The 21,897-nt window shown below is 39.7% G+C and overlaps 1 protein-coding gene and 1 long non-coding RNA gene across 2 annotated transcripts in view; both read left to right on the top strand.

The window, feature by feature from the left end:
* The window catches only part of MTMR9 (myotubularin related protein 9), a 94,067-nt gene that overhangs the window by 52,071 nt on the left and 20,099 nt on the right, over nt 1–21,897 (top strand). The window contains exon 7 of the mRNA XM_004270720.3: nt 21,532–21,673. Coding sequence (XP_004270768.2) covers nt 21,532–21,673 — 142 coding nt within the window. The remainder of the gene's footprint in view (nt 1–21,531; nt 21,674–21,897) is intronic.
* On the top strand, nt 616–12,949 carry LOC125964758 (uncharacterized). Its single transcript, XR_007478021.1, has 3 exons — nt 616–2,255; nt 5,805–9,016; nt 12,560–12,949. It is a non-coding gene; the product is annotated as an uncharacterized LOC125964758 (long non-coding RNA).

The following is a 21,897-nucleotide window of genomic DNA, read 5'->3' as shown; positions in this document are numbered from 1 at the left end:
TTGGATTGGGTTGTTTGATTTTTTGTTATTGAGCTGCCTGAGCTGCTTATAAATTTTGGAGATTAATCCTTTGTCAGTTGCTTCATTTGCAAATATTTTCTCCCCTTGTGAGGTTTGTCTTTTGGTCTTGTTTGTGGTTTCCTTTGCTGTGCAAAAGCTGTGAAGTTTCATTAGGTCCCATTTGTTTATTTTTGTTTTTATTTCCATTTCTCTAGGAGGTGGGTCAAAAAGGATCTTGCTGTGATTTATGTCTTAGAGTGTTCTACCTATGTTTTCCTCTAGGAGTTTGATATTTTCTGGCCTTACATTTAGGTCTTCAATCCATTTTGAGCTTATATTTGTGTATGGTGTTAGGGAGTGATCTAATCTCATACTTTTACACGTACCTGTCCTGTTTTCCCAGCACCACTTATTGAAGAGGCTGTCCTTTCTCCACTGTACATTCCTGCCTTCTTTTATCAAAGATAAGGTGACTATATGTGCGTGGGTTTATCTCTGGGCTTTCTGTCCTGTTCCATTGATCTATCTTTCTGTTTTTGTGCCAGTACCATACTGTCTTGATTACTGTAGCTTTGTAGTATAGTCTGAAGTCAGGGAGCCTGATTTCTCCAGCTCTGTTTTTCGTTCTCAAGAATGCTTTGGCTATTCGGGGTCTTTTGTGTTTCCATACAAATTGTGAAAGTTTTCGTTCTAGTTTTGTGAAAAATGCCAGTGGTAGTTTGCTAGGGATTGCATTGAATCTGTAGATTGCTTTGGGTAGTAGAGTCCTTTTCACAATGTTGATTCTTCCCATGCAAGAACATGGTATATCTCTCCATCTATTTGTATCATCTTTAATTTCTTTCATCAGTGTCTTAAAATTTTCTGCATACAGGTCTTTTGTCTCCTTAGGTAGGTTTATTCCTAGGTATTTTATTCTTTTTGCTGCAGTGGTAAATGGGAGTGTTTTCTTGATTTCACTTTCAGATTTTTCATCATTGGTGTATAGGAATGCCAGAGATTTCTGTGCATTAACTTTGTATCCTGCTACTTTACCAAATTCATTGATTAGCTCTAGTAGTTTTCCGGTAGCATCTTTAGGATTCGCTGTGTGTAGTACCATGTCATCTGCAAAGAGTGGCAGCTTTACTTCTTCTTTTCCGATTTGGATTCCTTTTATTTCCTTTTCTTCTCTGATTGCTGTGGCTAAAACTTCCAAAACTATGTTGAATAAGAGTGGTGAGAGTGGGCAACCTTGTCTTGTCCTTGATCTTAGTGGAAATGCTTTCATTTTTTCACCATTGAGGACGATGTTGGCTGTGGGTTTGTGATATATGGCCTTTATTATGTTGAGGAAAGTTCCCTCTATGCCTACTTCCTGCAGGGTTTTTATCATAAATGGGTTTTGAATTTTGTCAAAAGCTTTCTCTGCATCTATTGAGATGATCATATGGTTTTTCTCCTTCAGTTTGTTAATACGGTTTATCACATTGATTGTTTTGCGTATACGGAAGAATCCTTGCATTCCTGGAATAAACCCCATTTGATCATGGTGTATGATCCTTTTAATGTGCTGTTGGATTCTGCTTGCTGGTATTTTGTTGAGGATTTTTGCGTCTATGTTCATCAGGGATATTGGCCTGTAGTTTTCTTTCTTTGTGACATCCTTGTCTGGTTTTGGTATCAAGGTGACGGTGGCCTCGTAGAATGAATTTGGGAGTGTTCCTCCCTCTGCTATATTTTGGAAGTGTTTGAGGATAGGTGTTAGCTCTTCTCTAAATGTTTGATAGAAGTCGCCTGTGAAGCCATCTGGTCCTAGGCTTTTGTTTGTTGGAAGATTTTTAATCACAGTTTCCATTTCAGCGCTTGTGATTGGTCTGTTCGTATTTTCTGTTTTTCCCTATTCAGTCTTGGCAGGTTGTGCATTCCTAAGAATTTGTCCGTTTCTTCCAGGTTGTCCATTTTATTGGCATAGAGTTGCTTGTAGTAATCTCTCATGATCTTTTGTATTTCTGCACTGTCAGTTGTTACTTCTCCTTTTTCATTTCTAATTGTATTGATTTGAGTCTTCTCCCTTTTTTTCTTGATGAGTCTGACTAATGGTTTCTCAATTTTGTCTATCTTCTCAAAGAACCAGCTTTTAGCTTTATTGATCTTTGCTATCGTTTCCTTCATTTCTTTTTCATTTATTTCTGATCTGATCTTTATGATTTCTTTCCTTCTGCGAACTTTGGGGTTTTTTTGTTCTTTCTCTTTAAAATTGCTTTAGGTGTTAGGTTAGGTTGTTTATTCGAGATGCTTTCTGTTTCTTAAGGTAGGATTGTATTGCTATAAACTTGCCTCTTAGAACTGCTGTTGCTGCATCCCATAGGTTTGGGGTCGTCGTGTCTCGATTGTCATTCGTCTCTAGGTGTTTTTTGATTTCCTCTTTGATTTCTTCAGTGATCACTTCGTTATTAAGTAGTGTATTGTTTAGCCTCCATGTGTTTGTATTTTGTACAGATCTTTTCCTGTAATTGATATCTAGTCTCACAGCGATGTGCTTGGAAAAGATACTTGATACAGTTTCAATTTTCTTTCTTTTTTTCCACATGTTTATTGGAGCATAATTGGTTTACAGTGGTGTGTTAGTTTCTGCTTTATAACAAAGTGAATCAGTTATACATATACCTATGTTCCCATATCTCTTCCCTCTTGTGTCTCCCTCCCTCCCACCCTCCCTATCCCACGCCTCCAGGCGGTCAGAAAGAACCGAGCTGATCTCCCTGTGCTGTGCGGCTGCTTCCCACCAGCTATCTACCTTATGTTTGGTAGTGTATATATGTCCATGCCTCTCTCTCGCTTTGTCACAGCTCACCCTTCCCCCTCCCCATATCCTCAAGTCCATTCTCTAGTAGGTCTGTGTCTTTATTCCTGTCTCACCCCTAGCTTCTTCGTGACATTTTTTTTCCTTTTTAAATTCCATATATATGTGTTAGCATACGGTATTTGTTTTTCTCTTTCTGAAATATTTCACTCTGTATGACAGACTCTAGGTTTATCCACCTCATTACAAATAGCTCAATTTCGTGTCTTTTTATGGCTGAGTAATATTCCATTGCATACATGTGCCACATCTTCTTTATCCATTCTTCCGGTGATGGACACTTAGGTTGTTTCCAGTCCGGGCTATTGTAAATAGAGCTGCAGTGAACGTTTTGGCACATGACTCTTTTTGAATTATGGTTTTCTCAGGGTACATGCCCAGTAGTGGGATTGCTGGGTCATATGGTAGTTCTATTTGTAGTTTTTTAAGGAACCTCCATACTCTTCTCCATAGTGGCTATACCAATTCACATTCCCACCAGCAGTGCAAGAGTGTTCCCTTTTCTCCACACCCTCTCCAGCATTTATTGTTTCTAGATTTTTTTGATGATGGCCATTGTGACTGGTGTGAGATGATATCTCATTGTAGTTTTGATTTTCATTTCTCTAATGATTAATGAAGTTGAGCATTGTGTCATGTGTTTGTTGGCAGTCTGTATATCTTCTTTGGAGAAATGTCTCTTTCGGCCTTCTGCCCATTTTTGGATTGGGTTGTTTGATTTTTTGTTATTGAGCTGCCTGAGCTGCTTATAAATTTTGGAGATTAATCCTTTGTCAGTTGCTTCATTTGCAAATATTTTCTCCCCTTGTGAGGTTTGTCGTTTGGTCTTGTTTGTGGTTTCCTTTGCTATGCAAAAGCTTTGAAGTTCTATTAGGTCCCATTTGTTTATTTTTGTTTTTATTTCCATTTCTCTAGGAGGTGGGTCAAAAAGGATCTTGCTGTGATTTATGTCTTAGAGTGTTCTACCTATGTTTTCCTCTAGGAGTTTGATAGTTTCTGGCCTTACATTTAGGTCTTCAATCCATTTTGAGCTTATATTTGTGTATGGTGTTAGGGAGTGATCTAATCCCATACATTTACACGTATCTGTCCAGTTTTCCAGCACCACTTATTGAAGAGGCTGTCCTTTCTCCACTGTACATTCCTGCCTTCTTTTATCAAAGATAAGGTGACTATATGTGCGTGGGTTTATCTCTGGGCTTTCTGTCCTGTTCCATTGATCTATCTTTCTGTTTTTGTGCCAGTACCATACTGTCTTGATTACTGTAGCTTTGTAGTATAGTCTGAAGTCAGGGAGCCTGATTTCTCCAGCTCTGTTTTTCGTTCTCAAGATTGCTTTGGCTATTCGGGGTCTTTTGTGTTTCCACACAAATTGTGAAAGTTTTCGTTCTAGTTTTGTGAAAAATGCCAGTGGTAGTTTGCTAGGGATTGCATTGAATCTGTAGATTGCTTTGGGTAGTAGAGTCCTTTTCACAATGTTGATTCTTCCCATGCAAGAACATGGTATATCTCTCCATCTATTTGTATCATCTTTAATTTCTTTCATCAGTGTCTTAAAATTTTCTGCATACAGGTCTTTTGTCTCCTTAGGTAGGTTTATTCCTAGGTATTTTATTCTTTTTGCTGCAGTGGTAAATGGGAGTGTTTTCTTGATTTCACTTTCAGATTTTTCATCATTGGTGTATAGGAATGCCAGAGATTTCTGTGCATTAACTTTGTATCCTGCTACTTTACCAAATTCATTGATTAGCTCTAGTAGTTTTCCGGTAGCATCTTTAGGATTCGCTGTGTGTAGTACCATGTCATCTGCAAAGAGTGGCAGCTTTACTTCTTCTTTTCCGATTTGGATTCCTTTTATTTCCTTTTCTTCTCTGATTGCTGTGGCTAAAACTTCCAAAACTATGTTGAATAAGAGTGGTGAGAGTGGGCAACCTTGTCTTGTCCTTGATCTTAGTGGAAATGCTTTCATTTTTTCACCATTGAGGACGATGTTGGCTGTGGGTTTGTGATATATGGCCTTTATTATGTTGAGGAAAGTTCCCTCTATGCCTACTTCCTGCAGGGTTTTTATCATAAATGGGTTTTGAATTTTGTCAAAAGCTTTCTCTGCATCTATTGAGATGATCATATGGTTTTTCTCCTTCAGTTTGTTAATACGGTTTATCACATTGATTGTTTTGCGTATACGGAAGAATCCTTGCATTCCTGGAATAAACCCCATTTGATCATGGTGTATGATCCTTTTAATGTGCTGTTGGATTCTGCTTGCTGGTATTTTGTTGAGGATTTTTGTGTCTATGTTCATCAGGGATATTGGCCTGTAGTTTTCTTTCTTTGTGACATCCTTGTCTGGTTTTGGTATCAAGGTGACGGTGGCCTCGTAGAATGAATTTGGGAGTGTTCCTCCCTCTGCTATATTTTGGAAGTGTTTGAGGATAGGTGTTAGCTCTTCTCTAAATGTTTGATAGAAGTCGCCTGTGAAGCCATCTGGTCCTAGGCTTTTGTTTGTTGGAAGATTTTTAATCACAGTTTCCATTTCAGCGCTTGTGATTGGTCTGTTCGTATTTTCTGTTTTTCCCTATTCAGTCTTGGCAGGTTGTGCATTCCTAAGAATTTGTCCGTTTCTTCCAGGTTGTCCATTTTATTGGCATAGAGTTGCTTGTAGTAATCTCTCATGATCTTTTGTATTTCTGCACTGTCAGTTGTTACTTCTCCTTTTTCATTTCTAATTGTATTGATTTGAGTCTTCTCCCTTTTTTTCTTGATGAGTCTGACTAATGGTTTCTCAATTTTGTCTATCTTCTCAAAGAACCAGCTTTTAGCTTTATTGATCTTTGCTATCGTTTCCTTCATTTCTTTTTCATTTATTTCTGATCTGATCTTTATGATTTCTTTCCTTCTGCGAACTTTGGGGGTTTTTTGTTCTTTCTCTTTAAAATTGCTTTAGGTGTTAGGTTAGGTTGTTTATTCGAGATGCTTTCTGTTTCTTAAGGTAGGATTGTATTGCTATAAACTTGCCTCTTAGAACTGCTGTTGCTGCATCCCATAGGTTTGGGGTCGTCGTGTCTCGATTGTCATTCGTCTCTAGGTGTTTTTTGATTTCCTCTTTGATTTCTTCAGTGATCACTTCGTTATTAAGTAGTGTATTGTTTAGCCTCCATGTGTTTGTATTTTGTACAGATCTTTTCCTGTAATTGATATCTAGTCTCACAGCGATGTGCTTGGAAAAGATACTTGATTCAGTTTCAATTTTCTTTCTTTTTTTCCACATGTTTATTGGAGCATAATTGGTTTACAGTGGTGTGTTAGTTTCTGCTTTATAACAAAGTGAATCAGTTATACATATACCTATGTTCCCATATCTCTTCCCTCTTGCGTCTCCCTCCCTCCCACCCTCCCTATCCCACGCCTCCAGGCGGTCAGAAAGAACCGAGCTGATCTCCCTGTGCTATGCGGCTGCTTCCCACCAGCTATCTACCTTATGTTTGGTAGTGTATATATGTCCGTGCCTCTCTCTCGCTTTGTCACAGCTCACCCTTCCCCCTTCCCATATCCTCAAGTCCATTCTCTAGTAGGTCTGTGTCTTTATTCCTGTCTCACCCCTAGCTTCTTCGTGACATTTTTTTTCCTTTTTAAATTCCATATATATGTGTTAGCATACGGTATTTGTTTTTCTCTTTCTGAAATATTTCACTCTGTATGACAGACTCTAGGTTTATCCACCTCATTACAAATAGCTCAATTTCGTGTCTTTTTATGGCTGAGTAATATTCCATTGCATACATGTGCCACATCTTCTTTATCCATTCTTCCGATGATGGACACTTACGTTGTTTCCAGTCCGGGCTATTGTAAATAGAGCTGCAGTGAACATTTTGGCACATGACTCTTTTTGAATTATGGTGTTCTGAGGGTATATGCCCAGTAGTGGGATTGCCGGGTCACATGGTAGTTCTATTTGTAGTTTTTTAAGGAACCTTCATACTGTTCTCCACAGTGGCTGTATCAATTTACATTCGCACCAACAGTGCAAGAGGCTTCCCTTTTCTCCACACCCACTCCAGCATTTACTGTTTCTAGATTTTTTGATGATGGCCATTCTGACTGGTGTGAGATGATATCTCATTGTAGTTCTCATTTGCATTTCTCTAATGATTAATGAAGTTGAGCATTGTGTCATGTGTTTGTTGGCAGTCTGTATATCTTCTTTGGAGAAATGTCTCTTTCGGCCTTCTGCCCATTTTTGGATTGGGTTGTTTGATCTTTTGTTATTGAGCTGCCTGAGCTGCTTACAAATTTTGGAGATTAATCCTTTGTCAGTTGCTTCATTTGCAAATATTTTCTCCCCTTGTGAGGTTTGTGTTTTGGTCTTGTTTGTGGTTTCCTTTGCTGTGCAAAAGCTTTGAAGTTCCATTAGGTCTCATTTGTTTATTTTTGTTTTTATTTCCATTTCTCTAGGAGGTGGGTCAAAAAGGATCTTGCTGTGATTTATGTCTTAGAGTGTTCTACCTATGTTTTCCTCTAGGAGTTTGATATTTTCTGGCCTTACATTTAGGTCTTCAATCCATTTTGAGCTTATATTTGTGTATGGTGTTAGGGAGTGATCTAATCTCATACTTTTACACGTACCTGTCCTGTTTTCCCAGCACCACTTATTGAAGAGGCTGTCCTTTTTCCACTGTACATTCCTGCCCCCTTTATCAAAGATAAGGTGTCCATATGTGCGTGGGTTTATCTCTGGGCTTTCTGTCCTGTTCCATTGATCTATCTTTCTGTTTTTGTGCCAGTACCATACCGTCTTGATAACTGTAGCTTTGTAGTATAGTCTGAAGTCAGGGAGCCTGATTCCTCCAGTTCCTTTTTTCGTTCTCAAGATTGCTTTGGCTATTCGGGGTCTTTTGTATTTCCATACAAATTGTGAAAGTTTTCGTTCTAGTTTTGTGAAAAATGCCAGTGGTAGTTTGCTAGGGATTGCATTGAATCTGTAGATTGCTTTGGGTAGTAGAGTCCTTTTCACAATGTTGATTCTTCCCATGCAAGAACATGGTATATATCTCCATCTATTTGTATCATCTTTAATTTCTTTCATCAGTGTCTTAAAATTTTCTGCATACAGGTCTTTTGTCTCCTTAGGTAGGTTTATTCCTAGGTATTTTATTCTTTTTGCTGCAGTGGTAAATGGGAGTGTTTTCTTGATTTCACTTTCAGATTTTTCATCATCGGTGTATAGGAATGCCAGAGATTTCTGTGTATTAATTTTGTATCCTGCTACTTTACCAAATTCATTGATTAGCTCTAGTAGTTTTCCGGTAGCATCTTTAGGATTCGCTGTGTGTAGTAACATGTCATCTGCAAACAGTGACAGCTTTACTTCTTTTCTGACTTGGATTCCTTTTATTTCCTTTTCTTCTCTGATTGCTGTGGCTAAAACTTCCAAAACTATGTTGAATAAGAGTGGTGAGAGTGGGCAACCTTGTCTTGTCCTTGATCTTAGTGGAAATGCTTTCATTTTTTCACCATTGAGGACGATGTTGGCTGTGGGTTTGTGATATATGGCCTTTATTATGTTGAGGAAAGTTCCCTCTATGCCTACTTCCTGCAGGGTTTTTATCATAAATGGGTTTTGAATTTTGTCAAAAGCTTTCTCTGCATCTATTGAGATGATCATATGGTTTTTCTCCTTCAGTTTGTTAATACGGTTTATCACATTGATTGTTTTGCGTATACGGAAGAATCCTTGCATTCCTGGAATAAACCCCATTTGATCATGGTGTATGATCCTTTTAATGTGCTGTTGGATTCTGCTTGCTGGTATTTTGTTGAGGATTTTTGCGTCTATGTTCATCAGGGATATTGGCCTGTAGTTTTCTTTCTTTGTGACATCCTTGTCTGGTTTTGGTATCAAGGTGACGGTGGCCTCGTAGAATGAATTTGGGAGTGTTCCTCCCTCTGCTATATTTTGGAAGTGTTTGAGGATAGGTGTTAGCTCTTCTCTAAATGTTTGATAGAAGTCGCCTGTGAAGCCATCTGGTCCTAGGCTTTTGTTTGTTGGAAGATTTTTAATCACAGTTTCCATTTCAGCGCTTGTGATTGGTCTGTTCGTATTTTCTGTTTTTCCCTATTCAGTCTTGGCAGGTTGTGCATTCCTAAGAATTTGTCCGTTTCTTCCAGGTTGTCCATTTTATTGGCATAGAGTTGCTTGTAGTAATCTCTCATGATCTTTTGTATTTCTGCACTGTCAGTTGTTACTTCTCCTTTTTCATTTCTAATTGTATTGATTTGAGTCTTCTCCCTTTTTTTCTTGATGAGTCTGACTAATGGTTTCTCAATTTTGTCTATCTTCTCAAAGAACCAGCTTTTAGCTTTATTGATCTTTGCTATCGTTTCCTTCATTTCTTTTTCATTTATTTCTGATCTGATCTTTATGATTTCTTTCCTTCTGCGAACTTTGGGGGTTTTTTGTTCTTTCTCTTTAAAATTGCTTTAGGTGTTAGGTTAGGTTGTTTATTCGAGATGCTTTCTGTTTCTTAAGGTAGGATTGTATTGCTATAAACTTGCCTCTTAGAACTGCTGTTGCTGCATCCCATAGGTTTGGGGTCGTCGTGTCTCGATTGTCATTCGTCTCTAGGTGTTTTTTGATTTCCTCTTTGATTTCTTCAGTGATCACTTCGTTATTAAGTAGTGTATTGTTTAGCCTCCATGTGTTTGTATTTTGTACAGATCTTTTCCTGTAATTGATATCTAGTCTCACAGCGATGTGCTTGGAAAAGATACTTGATTCAGTTTCAATTTTCTTTCTTTTTTTCCACATGTTTATTGGAGCATAATTGGTTTACAGTGGTGTGTTAGTTTCTGCTTTATAACAAAGTGAATCAGTTATACATATACCTATGTTCCCATATCTCTTCCCTCTTGCGTCTCCCTCCCTCCCACCCTCCCTATCCCACGCCTCCAGGCGGTCAGAAAGAACCGAGCTGATCTCCCTGTGCTATGCGGCTGCTTCCCACCAGCTATCTACCTTATGTTTGGTAGTGTATATATGTCCGTGCCTCTCTCTCGCTTTGTCACAGCTCACCCTTCCCCCTTCCCATATCCTCAAGTCCATTCTCTAGTAGGTCTGTGTCTTTATTCCTGTCTCACCCCTAGCTTCTTCGTGACATTTTTTTTCCTTTTTAAATTCCATATATATGTGTTAGCATACGGTATTTGTTTTTCTCTTTCTGAAATATTTCACTCTGTATGACAGACTCTAGGTTTATCCACCTCATTACAAATAGCTCAATTTCGTGTCTTTTTATGGCTGAGTAATATTCCATTGCATACATGTGCCACATCTTCTTTATCCATTCTTCCGATGATGGACACTTACGTTGTTTCCAGTCCGGGCTATTGTAAATAGAGCTGCAGTGAACATTTTGGCACATGACTCTTTTTGAATTATGGTGTTCTGAGGGTATATGCCCAGTAGTGGGATTGCCGGGTCACATGGTAGTTCTATTTGTAGTTTTTTAAGGAACCTTCATACTGTTCTCCACAGTGGCTGTATCAATTTACATTCGCACCAACAGTGCAAGAGGCTTCCCTTTTCTCCACACCCACTCCAGCATTTACTGTTTCTAGATTTTTTGATGATGGCCATTCTGACTGGTGTGAGATGATATCTCATTGTAGTTCTCATTTGCATTTCTCTAATGATTAATGAAGTTGAGCATTGTGTCATGTGTTTGTTGGCAGTCTGTATATCTTCTTTGGAGAAATGTCTCTTTCGGCCTTCTGCCCATTTTTGGATTGGGTTGTTTGATCTTTTGTTATTGAGCTGCCTGAGCTGCTTACAAATTTTGGAGATTAATCCTTTGTCAGTTGCTTCATTTGCAAATATTTTCTCCCCTTGTGAGGTTTGTGTTTTGGTCTTGTTTGTGGTTTCCTTTGCTGTGCAAAAGCTTTGAAGTTCCATTAGGTCTCATTTGTTTATTTTTGTTTTTATTTCCATTTCTCTAGGAGGTGGGTCAAAAAGGATCTTGCTGTGATTTATGTCTTAGAGTGTTCTACCTATGTTTTCCTCTAGGAGTTTGATATTTTCTGGCCTTACATTTAGGTCTTCAATCCATTTTGAGCTTATATTTGTGTATGGTGTTAGGGAGTGATCTAATCTCATACTTTTACACGTACCTGTCCTGTTTTCCCAGCACCACTTATTGAAGAGGCTGTCCTTTTTCCACTGTACATTCCTGCCCCCTTTATCAAAGATAAGGTGTCCATATGTGCGTGGGTTTATCTCTGGGCTTTCTGTCCTGTTCCATTGATCTATCTTTCTGTTTTTGTGCCAGTACCATACCGTCTTGATAACTGTAGCTTTGTAGTATAGTCTGAAGTCAGGGAGCCTGATTCCTCCAGTTCCTTTTTTCGTTCTCAAGATTGCTTTGGCTATTCGGGGTCTTTTGTATTTCCATACAAATTGTGAAAGTTTTCGTTCTAGTTTTGTGAAAAATGCCAGTGGTAGTTTGCTAGGGATTGCATTGAATCTGTAGATTGCTTTGGGTAGTAGAGTCCTTTTCACAATGTTGATTCTTCCCATGCAAGAACATGGTATATATCTCCATCTATTTGTATCATCTTTAATTTCTTTCATCAGTGTCTTAAAATTTTCTGCATACAGGTCTTTTGTCTCCTTAGGTAGGTTTATTCCTAGGTATTTTATTCTTTTTGCTGCAGTGGTAAATGGGAGTGTTTTCTTGATTTCACTTTCAGATTTTTCATCATCGGTGTATAGGAATGCCAGAGATTTCTGTGTATTAATTTTGTATCCTGCTACTTTACCAAATTCATTGATTAGCTCTAGTAGTTTTCCGGTAGCATCTTTAGGATTCGCTGTGTGTAGTAACATGTCATCTGCAAACAGTGACAGCTTTACTTCTTTTCTGACTTGGATTCCTTTTATTTCCTTTTCTTCTCTGATTGCTGTGGCTAAAACTTCCAAAACTATGTTGAATAAGAGTGGTGAGAGTGGGCAACCTTGTCTTGTCCTTGATCTTAGTGGAAATGCTTTCATTTTTTCACCATTGAGGACGATGTTGGCTGTGGGTTTGTGATATATGGCCTTTATTATGTTGAGGAAAGTTCCCTCTATGCCTACTTCCTGCAGGGTTTTTATCATAAATGGGTTTTGAATTTTGTCAAAAGCTTTCTCTGCATCTATTGAGATGATCATATGGTTTTTCTCCTTCAGTTTGTTAATATGGTTTATCACATTGATTGTTTTGCGTATACTGAAGAATCCTTGCATTCCTGGAATAAACCCCATTTAATCATGGTGTATGATCCTTTTAATGTGCTGTTGGATTCTGTTTGCTAGTATTTTGTTGAGGATTTTTGCGTCTATGTTCATCAGGGATATTGGCCTGTAGTTTTCTTTCTTTGTGACATCCTTGTCTGGTTATGGTATCAAGGTGACGGTGGCCTCGTAGAATGAATTTGGGAGTGTTCCTTCCTCTGCTATATTTTGGAAGTGTTTGAGGAGGATAGGTGTTAGCTCTTCTGTAAATGTTTGATAGAAGTCGCCTGTGAAGCCATCTGGTCCTGGGCTTTTGTTTGTTGGAAGATTTTTAATCACAGTTTCCATTTCAGTGCTTGTGATTGGTCTGTTCGTATTTTCTGTTTTTCCCTATTTAGTCTTGGCAGGTTGTGCATTCCTAAGAATTTGTCTGTTTCTTCCAGGTTGTCCATTTTATGGGCATAGAGTTGCTTGTAGTAATCTCTCATGATCTTTTGTATTTCTGCACTGTCAGTTGTTACTTCTCCTTTTTCATTTCTAATTGTATTGATTTGAATCTTCTCCCTTTTTTTCTTGATGAGTCTGGCTAATGGTTTCTCAATTTTGTCTATCTTCTCAAAGAACCAGCTTTTAGCTTTATTGATCTTTGCTATCATTTCCTTCATTTCTTTTTCATTTATTTCTGATCTGATCTTTATGATTTCTTTCCTTCTGCGAACTTTAGGTTTTTTTTGTTTTTCTTTCTCTTTAAAATTGCTTTAGGTGTGAGGTTAGGTGGTTTATTCGAGATGCTTTCTGTTTCTTAAGGTAGGATTGTATTGCTATAAACTTGCCTCTTAGAACTGCTGTTGCTGCATTCCATAGGTTTGGGGTCGTCGTGTCTCGATTGTCATTCGTCTCTAGGTGTTTTTTTGATTTCCTCTTTGATTTCTTCAGTGATCACTTCGTTATTAAGTAGTGTATTGTTTAGCCTCCATGTGTTTGTATTTTGTACAGATCTTTTCCTGTAATTGATATCTAGTCTCATAGCGATGTGCTCGGAAAAGATACTTGAAACAATTTCAATTTTCTTAAATTTACCAGGGTTTGACTTGTGTCCCAAGATATGATCTGTTTTGGAGAATGTTGCATGAGCACTTGAGAAAAATGTGTATTATGTTGTTTTTGGATAGAATGTCCTATAAATTGTCAATAAAGTCTGTCTTGTTTAATGTATCATTTAAAGCTTGTGTTTCCTTAATTATTTTCATTTTGCATGATCGGTCCATTGCTGAAAGTGGCGTGTCAAAGTTTCCTACTATGAATGTGTTAGTGTTGATTTCCCCTTTTATGGCTGTTATTATTTTCTTTATGTATTGAGGTGCTTCTATGTTGGGTGCCTAAATATTTACAATTGTTATATCTTTCTCTTGGATCCATCCCTTGATCATTATATACTGTTCTTTGTCTCTTGTAATAGTCTTTATTTTAAAGTCTATTTTGTCTGATATGAGAATTGCTACTCCAGGTTTCTTTTGGTTTACATTTGCATTGAATATCTTTTTCCATCCTCTCACTTTCAGTCTGTATGTGTCTTTAGGTCGGACGTGGGTCTCTTGTAGACAACATATATATGGGTCCTTTTTTGTATCCATTTAGCCAGTCTGTACCTCTTGGAGGGTGCATTTAATCCATTTACATTTAAGGTAATTATCGATATGTATGTTCCTATTCCCATTTTCTCAGTTGTTTGGGGTTTGTTATTGTAGAACTTTTCCTTCTCTTGTGTTTCTTGCCTAGAGAAGTTCCTTTAGCATTTGTTGTAAAGCTTGTTTTGTGGTGCTGAACTCGCTCAATTTTTGCTTGTCTCTAAAGGTTTTTAATTTCTCCATCAAATCTGAATGAGATCCTTGCTGGGTTTAGTAATCTTGGTTTTAGGTTTTTCTCCTTCATCACTTTAAATATGTCCTGCCAGTCCCTTCTGACTTTCAGAGTTTCTGCTGAAAGATCAGCTGTTAACCTTATGCCGATTCCCTTGTGTGTTATTTGTTGTTTTTTCCTTGCTGTTTTTAATATGTTTTCTTTGTATTTAATTTTTGTTAGTTTGATTAATATGTGTCTTGGCGCGTTTGTCCTTGGATTGTTCTTGTATGGGATTCTCTGTGCTTCCTGCACTTGATTAACTATTTCTTTTCCTATATTAGGGAAGTTTTCAACTATAACCTCTTCAAATATTTTCTCAGTCCCTTTTTTCTTTTCTTCTTCTGGAACCCCTATAATTGTAATGTTGGTGTGTTTAATGTTGTCCCAGAGGTCTCTGAGACTGTCCTCAATTCTTTTGTCTTTATTCTGCTTTGCAGTAGTCATTTGCAGTATTTTATCTTCACTGTCACTTATCTGTTCTTCTGCCTCAGTTATTCTGCTATTGATCCCATTTAGAGTATTTTTCATTTCATTTATTGTGTTGTTCATCGTTGCTTGTTTCATCTTTAGTTCTTCTAGGTCCTTGTTAAATGTTTGTTGCATTTTGTCTATTCTATTTCCAAGCTTTTGGATCATCTTGACTATCATTATTCTGAATTCTTTTTCCGGTAGACTGCCCGTTTCCTCCTCATGTGTTAGGTCAGGTGGGTTTTTATCTTGCTTCTCCATCTGCTGTGTGTTTTTTTGTCTTCTCATTTTGCTCATTTTACTGTGTTTCGGGTTTCCTTTTTGCAGGCTGCAGGTTCATTGTTCCCATTGTTTTTGGTGTCTGTCCCCAGTGGGTAAGGTTGGTTCAGTGGGTTGTGTAGGCTTCCTGGTGGAGGGGACTCTTGCCTGTGTTCTGATGGATGAGGCTGGATTTTGTGTTTCTGGTGGGAAGCTCCATGTCTGGTGGTGTGTTTTGGGATGTCTGTGGGCTTATTATTATTTTAGGCAGCCTCTCTGCTAATGGGTGGGGTTGTGTTCCTGTTTTGCTAGTTGTTTGGCATAGGGTGTCCAGCACTGTAGCTTGCGGGTCGTTGAGTGAAGCTGGGTGCTGGTGTTGAGATGGAGATCTCTGGGAGATTTTCACTGTTTGATATTATGTGGAGCTGGGAGGTTCCTTGTGGACCAGTGTCCTGAAGTTGGCTCTCCCACCTCAGAGGCACAGCAGTGACTTCTGGCTGCAGCACCAAGAGCCTTTCATCCACTCGGCTCAGAATGAAAGTGAGAAAAAGTAGAAAGAAAGAAAGGGAGGGAGGGAGGGAGGGAGGAAGGAAAGAAAAGAAAGGAAAGAAGAAAGAAAAAAAAAGAAAGCAAAATAAAGTAAGATAAAATAAAGTTATTAAAATTAAAAATAATTATTAAGAAAAAGGATTTTTAAAAATTAAAAAAAAAAACGGACGTATAGAACCCTAGGACAAATGGTGAAATCAAAGATATACAGACAAAATCTCACACAGAATCATACACATACACACTCACAAAAAGAGGAAAGAGGAAACAATAATAAATCTTCTCAAAGTCCCCCTCCTCAATTTGGGATGATTTATTGTCTATTCAGGTATTCCACAGATGCAGGATACATCAAGTTGATTGTGGAGTTTTAATGTATTGCTCCTGAGGATGCTGGGAGAGATTTCCCTTTCTCTTCTTTGTTCGCACAGCTCCTGGGGCTCAGCTTTGGATTTGGCCCCGCCTCTGTGTGTAGGTCGCTGGAGGGTGTCTGTTCTTCACTCAGACAGGCCTGGGTGAAATGAGCAGCTGACTTGGGGGCTCTGGCTCACTCAGGCTGGGGGCAGGGAGGGGTGCGGATGCCAGGCGAGCCTGCGACGGCAAAGGCTGATGGAACATTGCACCAGCCTGAGGCGTGCCGTGCGTTCTCCTGGGGAAGTTGTCCCTGGATCCCAGGACCCTGGCAGTGGCGGGCTGCACAGGCTCCCCGGAAGGGAGGTGTGGATAGTGACCTGTGCTCGCACACAGGCTTCTTGGTGGTGACAGCAGCAGTCTTAGCATCTCATGCCCATCTTTGGGGTCCGCGCTGTTAGCCGCGGCTCGCGCCCGTCTCTGGAGCTCCTTTAAGCAGCGCTTTTAATCCCCTCTCCTTGCACACCAGGAAACAGAGGGAAGAAAAAGTCTCTTGCCTCTTCGGCAGCTGCAGACTTTTCGCGGACTGCTTCCCGGCCAGCCATGGTGCACTAACCCCCTGCAGGCTGTGTTCACTCCGCCAACCCCAGTCCTCTCCCTGCGCTCCGCCCCAGTGGGTGAGCAGACAAGCCTCTCAGGCTGGTGAGTGCTGGTCGGCACCGATCCTCTGTGCCGGAATCTCTCTGCTTTGCCTTCCGCATCCCTGTTGCTGTGCTCTCCTCCGCGGCTCCAAAGCTTACCCCCTCCGCCACCCGCAGTGTCTGCCCGCAAAGGGGCTACCTAGTGTGTGGAAACCTTTCCTCCTTCACAGCTCCCTCCCACTGGTGTGGGTCCCGTCCCTATTCTTTTGTCTCTGTTTATTCTTTTTTCTTTTGCCTTACCCAGGTGTGTGGGGATTTTCTTGCCGTTTGGGAGGTCTCAGGTCTTCTGCCAGCGTTCAGTAGGTGTTCTGTAGGAGTTGTTCCACATGTAGATGTATTTCTGGTGTATCTGTGGGGAGGAAGGTGATCTCTGCGTCTTACTCTTCCACCATCTTCCTCCCAGTAATGTATTTTTTAGCCTCCATGTGTTTGTGTTTTTTACATTTTTTTCCCTGTAATTCATTTCTAATCTCATAGCGTTGTGGTCAGAAAAGATGCTTGATATGATTTCAATTTTCTTAAATTGACTTAGGCTTGATTTGTGACCCAAGAGGTGATCTATCCTGGAAAATGTTCTGTGCGCACTTGAGAAGAAAGTGTAATCTGCTGTTTTTGGATGGAGTGTCCTATAAATATAAATTAAATCTATCCGGTCTATTGTGTCATTTAAAGCTTCTGTTTATTTTCATTTTGGGTGATCTCTCCATTGGTGTAAGTGAGGTGTTAAAGTCCCCCACTATTACTGTGGTACTGTTGATTTCCTCTTTTATAGCTGTTAGCAGTTGCCTTATGTATTGAGGTGCTCCTATGTTGGGTGCATATAGATTTATAATTGTTATATCTTCTTCTTGGATTGATCCCTTGATCATTATGTAGTGTCCTTTCTTGTCTCTTGTAACATTCTTTATTTTAAAGTATACTTTATCTGATATGAGTATAGCTACTCCAGCTTTCTTTTGATTTCCATTTGCATGGAATATCTTTTTCCATCCCCTCACTTTAATATGTATGGGTCTTGTTTTTGTATCCATTCAGCAAGCCTGTGTCTTTTGGTTGGAGTGTTTAATCCATTCACATTTAAGGTAATTATCAGTATGTATGTTCCTGTGACCATTTTCTTCATTGTTTTGGGTTTGTTTTTGTAGGTCCTTTTCTTGTATTTTCCACTTAGAGAAGTTCCTTTAGCATTTGTTGTAGAGGTGGTTTGGTGGTGCTGAATTCTCTTAGCTTTTGCTTGTCTGCAAAGCTTTTGATTTCTCCATCGAATCTGAATGAGATCCTTGCTGGGTAGAGTAATCTTGGTTGTAGGTTCTTCCCTTTCATCATTTGAAGTATGTCATGCCACTCCCTTCTGGCTTGTAAAGTTTCTGCTGAGAAATCAGCTGTTAACCTTATGGCAGTTCCCTTGTATGTTATTTGTCGGTTTCCCCTTGCTGCTTTTAATAATTTTTCTTTGTCTTTAATTTTTGCCAATTTGATGACTATGTGTCTCGGCATGTTTCTCCTTGGGTTTATCCTGTATGGGATTCGCTGCGCTTCCTGGACTTGGGTTGCTATTTCTTTTCCCATGTTAGGGACGTTTTCAACTATAATCTCTTCAAATATTTTCTTGGGTCCTTTCTCTCTCTCTTCTCCTTTTGGGACCCCTATAATGCAAATGTTGTTGTGTTTAATGTTGTCCCAGAGGTCTCTTAGGCTGTCTTCATTTCTTTTCATTCTTTTTCCTTTATTCTGTTCCACAGCAGCGAATTCCACCATTCTGTCTTCCAGGTCACGTGTCTGTTCTTCTGCCTCAGTTATTCTGCTATTGATTCCTTCTAGTGTAGTTTCATTTTAGTTATTGTATTGTTCGTCTCTGTTTGTTTGTTCTTTAATTCTTGTAGGTCTTTGTTAAAGATTTCTTGCATGTTCTTGATCTTTGCCTCCATTCTTTTTCCGAGGTCCTGGATCATCTTCACTCTCATTATTCTGAATTCTTTTTCTGGATGGTTGCCTATCTCCACTTCATTTAGTTGTTTTTCTGGGGCTTTATCTTGTTCCTTCCTCTGGTACCTAGCCCTCTGCCTTTTCATCTTGTCTGTCTTCCTGTGAATGTGGTTTTTGTTCCACAGGCTGCAGGATTGTAGTTCTTCTTGCTTCTGCTGTCTGCCCTCTGTTAGAATGCCCTTATTAAGAAGGGGATTCCCACTGAAACAGTAGGTAGGTAGAAGTGTTGTCACCACATAGTTGCATGGCACTTTTCTTTGAGATTTTAATTTGTTTTATTGATGCTTCCAAATTAGGGAAATATATATTTAATTTTAAAAATAATGAGAAATTGATAATAGAACAGGTTGCTTAAGATCATGTGGTGAGTTAGCAACTTACCACAGGGCCACCAAGTGCCATGAATCAGGATTCCCTGGGATTCCTGGTGTAGGGACTTCTCTGGTGGTCCAGTGGTAAAGAATCCACCTTCCTATGCAGGGGACACGGGTTTGATCCCTGGTCGAGGAATAAAGATCCCACTTGCCGCTGGGCAACTAAGCCCACACGCCACAGCTACTGAACTTGCGCGCCTCAATGAGAGAGCCCATGTGCCGCGAACTACAGAGCCCACTCACTCAGGAGCCCGCGTGCTACAACTAGAGAGAGAAAACCAACACGCCACAACTAGAGAGAAGCCCGCACCACAATGAAAAGATCCTGCATGCCGCAACTAAGGCCTGATGCAGCCAAAAAAATAAAGAAAAAAAAAGGGAAGCCCATTTATTTTATAAAATATGGGAGTTAAAGACCAAGGTTCTGTGGCAGAGAAATAAATAATACAGAATGATGAGATGTATATATTAAGGGTTTGGGTTTTTTTTTTTTCTTTTTGCGGTATGCAGGCCTCTCACTGCTGTGGCCTCTCACGTTGCGGAGCACAGACTCCGGACGTGCAGGCCCAGCAGCTGTGGCTCATGGGCCCAGCCGCTGCGCGGCATGTGGGATCTTCCCGGACCGGGGCATGAACCCGTGTCCCCTGCATCGGCAGGCAGACTCTCAACCACTGCACCACCAGGGAAGCTCAAGGGTTTGGGATTTTTTAACCTAAGTTAAAAATATTTCCCCTTACATGATGAGTATAGAGGCTTTGTTTGCTTGTGAAACATGAATTGTCATAAACTCTTATAACCATGTTGTCTGAGTTTTCAGCCATAATTAGAGGTGATGCAGGTGAATGTAATCCCAGGGGCAGAACAGTGTTTTCTATCTCCACCTTTGTTTAGTTTGGGCTACCTTAAACAGGGACTTACACACTCCTAGGAGAATTGAAGGTTTTGGTTTATTTTGCCATGTTTGAGTTCCCTTTTTTGATGTATATTAGCTCATTAGTTATACCTCCATAAAAATCTGCCCTTACAACACTCAAAATGTAAAAATAGACCTTAAATTAATTGAATTAAATTTAGAGTATACCACAGATAACTAGGATATACATCTAATATATATCAAAAGCCTGAAAACATTTGCTCGTACCCTTCAGTCTAGTCATTAGATTTCATCCTGAGAATGGGGTTGTTAACCATAGGTGAACATCAGGGAGTCTTATTTTCAAATTAAGAACTCTAGAATAATTCAGCAAAAGACAAAAAGCTAAGTACACCATCTAAAGTGTAACAAAAATTGGCAGTGACCTGAATGTCCAACTATAGGATTAAGTAAATTGTAGTTCATCACTTAATAGAATATTATGTAACCATTAATACAGTACTTTTATAGATGACATAGAAACATGGGAAAATGTTTATAATAAAAGTGGAAATAATAAGTTACCTTTCGCTACAGCTATGTAAAGTATATCTGTACATGAGGAAAGAATTAACAGTAGCCAAACATAAAACTTTTATGGGAAAGTGGTGAGCTTATTTTCCACAATTTCCTTCACTGTCATTTCAATAAAAAGAGGTAGAAGAAGGGGAGGGGAGAAAATGTAGTTTAGTTTCTGGTGTTTCCTCCCACTCTTTAGAATAATGGGGTCCTGGGAACCACCTAATGAGTGTATAGTGGTATCATTGCCACTGACTTTCTAGATTGATACTTTTTTCCCCCCTAAGGAATTTATTTATTTGGTTGCACTGGGTCTATTTGGTTGCGCTGGGTCTTATTTGCAGCAGGCCGACTCCTTAGTTGTGGCTTGTGGGCTCCTTAGTTGTGGCTTGCCGGCTCCTTAGTTGCAACACGTGGACTCCTTAATTGTGGCTCATGGGCTCCTTAGTTGCAGGTCACTGGCTTCTTAGTTGCAGCATGTGGGCTCCTTAGTTGTGGCATGCAAACTCTTAGTTGTGGCATGCGTGTGGGATCTAGTTCCCTGACCAGGGATCGAACCTGGGCCCCCTGCATTGGGAGCATGGAGTCTTTACCACTGTGCCACCAGGGTGGTCCCTAGATTGACACTTTTTTGTTGTTTTTTTGTGGTACGCGGGCCTCTCACTGTTGTGGCCTCTCCCGTTGCGGAGCACAGGCTCCGGATGCGCAGGCTCAGCGGCCATGGCTCACGGGCCCAGCCGCTCCGCGGCATGTGGGATCCTCCCAGACCGGGTCATGAACCCGTGTCCCCTGCATCAGCAGGCGGACTCCCAACCACTGCGCCGCCAGGGAAACCCCCTGACACTTTTATATATAATATTTTAAAAATTTTCTTCCTGTTTTCATGTTTCTCAAAGTGTGGTTTAGGACTTGTTTCCCAGATTCATTATGGTTTATGAAGGCATCCTTACAGTAAACTGATGGTGGAAAGGTAGAATCAAGGTCAGAGAGATACAGAAAAATAACTTTGTGTGTTTCTAGGCTTGATGAGAAAAGGCTTTAGTTAACTATATTAAAGCAGAAAAGGTCAGCATCTACTGAATGTGATGAGGTCTGCTTTCTGGTTTTGTAAAGGAAGAAAACATTCAGGAAACAGTTTTATGAAATTTGTTATAATGTAAATGGGTTCTTGTCCTATGAAATTTGGGACTTATAGTTTTATATTTTCCCCAAGGGAAGCTGTCTTCATGTACCTCATTTAGACTCTAAACCTACTGGACAGAGCAGAATGCAAAAGACTTTCAACTGTTATACTCAAGAAACGTTTATTGTTATACTCAAGAAATATTTATTATTAACAGAGTTGGTTGACCATGTCAGGAGTGTCCCATTTGTCCTCTGAATTTTCCTACCAGGGAAGGAGCATCCATACTGATTCATGGAACAGAAGGAACTGATTCCACACTCCAGGTTACCTCCCTGGCCCAGATTATCTTGGAACCAAGAAGCAGGACCATCCGGGGCTTTGAGGCCTTGATAGAGAGAGAGTGGCTTCAGGTGAGAAAAGCTATTTTGTCCACAGAGGAACTGCTCATAATTGATGTTTGATCCTGGTTTGTGGGAATGGATATAATATATGAAATTCTGATTGATTCAGATGTTTAATTTTCTGGGGGACAGTAAATCTCTCATCCTCTTAATAAATGCCTGTAATCTTTACTGCCTCTCAATTTCTGTCTCCCTTTTTGCTTATATTGCTCATTTGGCACTTCATTCCCCTA

Source organism: Orcinus orca, chromosome 6 (genome assembly GCF_937001465.1).
Source record: "Orcinus orca chromosome 6, mOrcOrc1.1, whole genome shotgun sequence".
Classification (NCBI taxonomy): domain Eukaryota; kingdom Metazoa; phylum Chordata; class Mammalia; order Artiodactyla; family Delphinidae; genus Orcinus; species Orcinus orca.
Note: the sequence above shows the minus strand (reverse complement) of the source record. Positions and strands in the feature narration are given on the sequence as shown.